Source organism: Palaemon carinicauda, unplaced genomic scaffold (assembly GCF_036898095.1).
Source record: "Palaemon carinicauda isolate YSFRI2023 unplaced genomic scaffold, ASM3689809v2 scaffold2556, whole genome shotgun sequence".
NCBI classification, from domain to species: domain Eukaryota; kingdom Metazoa; phylum Arthropoda; class Malacostraca; order Decapoda; family Palaemonidae; genus Palaemon; species Palaemon carinicauda.
This window is the reverse complement of record NW_027170200.1, coordinates 15,001-20,000: the sequence shown is the minus strand read 5'-3', so window position 1 is coordinate 20,000 and position 5,000 is coordinate 15,001. Positions and strand designations below refer to the sequence as shown.

Below are 5,000 nucleotides of genomic sequence, written 5' to 3'. Positions count from 1 at the left end.
TAGTAACTTTGTTCGTCGTCCTTCGTTCTCAGGGGTAATTGTTCCCCTGTAATTTCGCGGCTGCTTTAGTATTCTACGTAATCGCCGTCCCTCAATTTGGTATAGGCAGCCGCCATGTGTTGTCGTCAAGGAGACCCGGCAGGTTAAGTAGGTCGTTAGACCTATTATACAGAGTGACTACTAGGAAGAGAGCGAGATGCCGTCTTCTCGTTGCTTATATATGGTCGTCCTGGGCGTGTCAAGCTATCCTTAATCACGTGACTTTTTCCCGGCTTCCACGTCTCATTCGTCTATGTTCCGTTCGACATTCAAGAACGGATCCTGTCGTTTGGGGGGGTTGTTTACGGGAAAGAACCCTGGAGTCAGCGAAATTAGTTGAAAACATCCTACCTAACTCCCGTTCACTCTCCTGTCTCTCCACAACTCTTTCTATATCTTTACAATTACTACTAACTGCATTTGTCTCCCCATTTCTTATTAATTAACAAAACCCACAAATAAAGACATCAACAATATACATAAACCTTCTGCATATGAAACTTACTCAAAAATAAGCAAATGTCTTACACCACTCGGCCAGCTACTAGGATTCTTATAGAATCCTCACATACAACAAAACAACAAACCTATTCCTTAGGTTTCCCAGTAATAACTAGTAGCAACTCACTAATCCTTTCCAATTTTCTGAAAACCAAATACTTCACCACATTATACGTTACCACAGTAACAAGTACAATCAAAAACACATTACACATAGTCAGAAATGGTGCAACATCTTGCTTGTAAAACAGAACATAATCATTATCAAGTGGCATTGCCACATTTTCTACCACTGTTAATTTGTCTAGCTGAAAATGATTAATCTTGTTCTCGTAACTCTTTGCAATGGAAGATTGATTTAACTCATAATGCAAAAACACACTTGGTACATAATAGAGATAATCATTTATCACTACTGAGCAAGAATCTGCAAATGACTTCAAGTTTCCTAACTGAAATGTTTGAGTCTTCCCATTACAAGTAACTTCTGCATTTTTAGTACCTTGTACATAAACAAAAATTTCATTACCTAAATGTAATGCCCTGTATGGCAAAGCAAAAGTTTCAAATTTACACTCTCTCATCAACTCATAATTCTCAAAGAAAATACCTTGGATACACGGAAAATTGCTCATAGGTTGTTTAATTTGCACAAAATTGCACATGGATTGACTTTCACTTATCAACACACACTGTTCTAAATCACCTTCTTCTAAAATAATCATCAACAACTTGTTCTTATCCAATGCTAGACGAACCTTCGGATGGTTCCAAATTATTGTTGCATTTCCTATCTTAACTGGGAAAGGATGTATTGTATACAGGTCAAACAAATTCATACCCTTGAAGGGGATCAATACCAACAAATACCCTTTTGTTACTTTCACAGTTGACATTGTGTAATACCAAAATATATCTTCTAGCAAAGGCTTGGAATGGCTATTTACCATACACCAATCTATAATTTCTTTCAAAGTTTTTGGAGAAATGATAGCAGGGCTGAGTATTCCCTTTTGTGCATTTATTAGTCCGTTCACAGATTCCTTGTGATCACCAATCTCGATTTCTACTTCATGAACCAACTTAAACACTTGTTCTACGTCATCTATTTTATTAGAAACATTCACGTTAACTTGATTAATAAATTCCACCATCTTTTTTATGTTCTCTACATTCTTATTATTATTTTCTATTAGAGTACTTATAAGATTACCCTTCTGATTAGCCCATTTCTCGATTAGTTCTACACGATCAGTCAAACCTTTTACATCGTTTTCTGTAGCCACTCCAAACAAAGCACTAAAGGCACTTCCTACAAAAGGTAACAAAGATCTCTTGTTTCTTTGAGGCCTGACAATGTCTTCAATTTTACCCTGTAAATTTCTTAATACTTCTACAAAGGCAGAATCACTATGGGTTAGTATGCACTTCCGTAGTTCTTTATCTAACTGGTTCAAATGTTCTTCCCTTTCTAATATTGAATTGACATTAATTTTTACTACAGCAAAATCTGTTAACAGTTCACCTTTTCCATGATTTTGTATCAAGGCCCCACTTTTAATGTCTATTTCGCAAGTGATACCGACCACCAGGGGTAGGATCAGAAGGAAGTTTTTCCACCACTTCCTGTAGAAGTTGAGAGGACCATGGATTAGTTTTTACAACCTTCATATGATTCCAATGGGCATACCTTACATCTAAATTCTGTTCATGTATCAGCTTAAATTTATTATTCCTTTCCCTTTCTAACACTCTATAAGGACCTTCAAATTTGGGAGATACCTTTTCATTTGGTCCTTCCTTTACATGTACCTTTATATATACTTGTGAGCCTATCTTCAGGTCAGTCATGGAACTAGTTGTGTCATAGTATTTCTTATTTACCTGTTGGCCCTTCTCTAAAGATTGTCTGGTTTGTCTTATTATTTGAAAGGTTCTTTGCAGTTTCCAAGCTATATAGTCCTGGTAATCATATGTGTGCCTAGGAGGTTTTGCGTCATCTAACAATGAGTTTGGCAGTCTTTTCTGATAACCATAAAGCAAAAAGTGTGGGGTTTCTCCTACTGTCTCATTTACTGTGTTATTCAAAGTAAACTGAACGTCCTCTAGCGCTAGGTCCCAATCTTCTGTAGTTGGACTAATGATAGTTCGCAGTACATCCAGTATCTTCTTATTGGCCCTTTCCACTGTCCCATTTGAACTCGGCTTATAAGGGGTTATCTCGCATTTCTTTATCTCAAAAAATTCACAAAGCTTTTTCATTACCTCACTGGTGAATTCGGGTGCATTGTCCGACAAAAGTACCTCCGGACACGAATGTCTTGTGAGTATTCTGGTCTTTAAAGCTTCTGCAACAGAAACTGCAGTTCTATCTCTGACTGGGACAATTTCTAAATACCGAGTCAAATAATCAATGAATACCAGTATATATTTATTTCCTCTCAAAGTTTTTGGAAAGGGTCCTATATGATCCATCTGAACTACCTCAAAAGGGTTTAAATTACTAGGATATTTTTCTAAAGGAGCTCTGACATTTACATGACCTTTATGCCTATTACAAGTTTGACATTCATTTACAAATTGCTTTGCTTCTTCGCTGCACTTAGGCCAAAAATAATTTCTATTTATTGTTCTCAGAGTCTTTTTGATTCCTGGATGTCCTGCCAACTTGTGGGTATGTGTTAGAGTTAATACTTCTTTAGTCAGGGTGTCAGGCACATATAGTCTAGAGCAAGCACTCCTATCCTTAGCCTTCTTATATAATATCCCATTTATTAATTCAAAATCTGACCTAGAGGTTTCATCTTGTAGCAAATCTCCTATTATTTTCCTGATACCTTCTTGTTTCTCTTGTTCTATTTTAACTCTCTCCAAATCTAAGTCTACGACCTGACAGCTGAAACAAAAAGTGTTAGTTGTGATAATTCTTTCAGTATCCTCTTGTGCTCTAGATAATCCATCTGCTAAAGTACTAAACTTACCTGGAATGTATCTAAATTCTGGAGCAAACTCTAGCACACTAATAAACCATCGATTAAACTTTAAGTTATTAGTGAAAGCTCTTTTCTTAAATAGGTCACAGATGGGTTTATGGTCAGTAAGTACATTTACTTTGTGTCCTAACAAAATGTGCCGAAACTTTCTCAGTGCCCAATAAATGGCTAAACATTCCTTTTCTGTGGTATTGTAATTTCGTTCGGCCGCATTCAGGACTCTACTTGCATAATATACTACCCTCATTCGGGTTTTTGCCTTCTGTAACAAAACCGCTCCTATTCCTGTATTCGAAGCATCACATGCTAAGTAAAATTGCTTGCTAAAGTCTGGATACACTAAGATAGGATCTTGGATTAATTTCTCCTTCAACTTTTGAAAAGCCTCCTCTTGCTCTGCTTTCCATTCAAACTCTACATCCTTCTTAGTTAATTCGGTCAATGGTTTAGCTATAGTAGCAAAATTTTTGACAAATGGTCTATAGTATCCTATCATCCCTAAAAATCTTCTTACACCTTTCAAATTTTGTGGAGCAGGATATTCCACAATCGCCTTTATTTTTCCTTCTTGCATGCGTAATCCATCAGCACTGATCACATGTCCTAAATATTCTAATGATTTCCTCAAGAATTGACATTTCTTAACCTTTATCTTTAATCCTGCCAGTCTTAGTCGTTCTAAAACGATTTCTATGGTTCCGAAATGGCTCTCTATATCTTTGCTAAATATAATGACATCATCTAAATAGACTGACACATTCTCTATGTCTCCTAAGATCTGTAACATTAACCTTACAAAAGTCAATGGAGCTGATGTTAACCCAAATGGCATTACCTGAAATTCTAAGTGTTCTTTATGTGTGCTGAAGGCAGTTAATGGCTTTGATTCTTCGTCTAAAGGTACTTGCCAATATCCACTTAGTAGATCTAAGGATGAGAAGATCTTTGCTCCTCCTAACTGAGCCAAAACATCGTTTATTACAGGCATGGGCATCCTATCAGGAACTGTGTTCGCATTCAACTTGCGATAATCAATCACTAATCTGTAACTTCCATCTTTCTTTGGAATCAACAACATGGGAGAATTATAAGGTGATTTAGAGGGTATGACCACTCCTTCTTCTTTCATTTCTTCTATCATTTTATCTACTATTGGACGTTGGCTGATAGGTAATTTATAATTAGGTATGAAAAAGGGTTTAGCTCCATCATCTAGGATTATCTTATGTCTTAACACCTCAGTCCTACCTAACCTATCACCTGTAATTGCTATGCCCGGCCTATATTTATTTAAGGTTTCTATTAACCTTTTACGGTACTCAGGAAAATCGGTGTTATCTATCTCCCTATCTATTCCTGCATCAATGTTTCCTATGGTAAAGAATGCTTCCTCCTCTAACGGAATCATTTTGTGTGTAACTTCTATTCCTGTACAAAATTCTGTACCCGCTAACAAATGGAGTCTTT

General features: G+C 36.6%; 1 protein-coding gene across 1 annotated transcript in view; it reads right to left on the bottom strand.

The window, feature by feature from the left end:
• Positions 1–580: 580 nt before the first annotated feature.
• LOC137636232 (uncharacterized) overlaps positions 581–5,000 on the bottom strand; it is a 6,897-nt gene continuing 2,477 nt past the window's right edge. Inside the window, exon 2 of the mRNA XM_068368666.1 lies at positions 581–2,166. Coding sequence (XP_068224767.1) covers positions 627–2,166 — 1,540 coding nt within the window. The 3' untranslated portion in view covers positions 581–626. The remainder of the gene's footprint in view (positions 2,167–5,000) is intronic.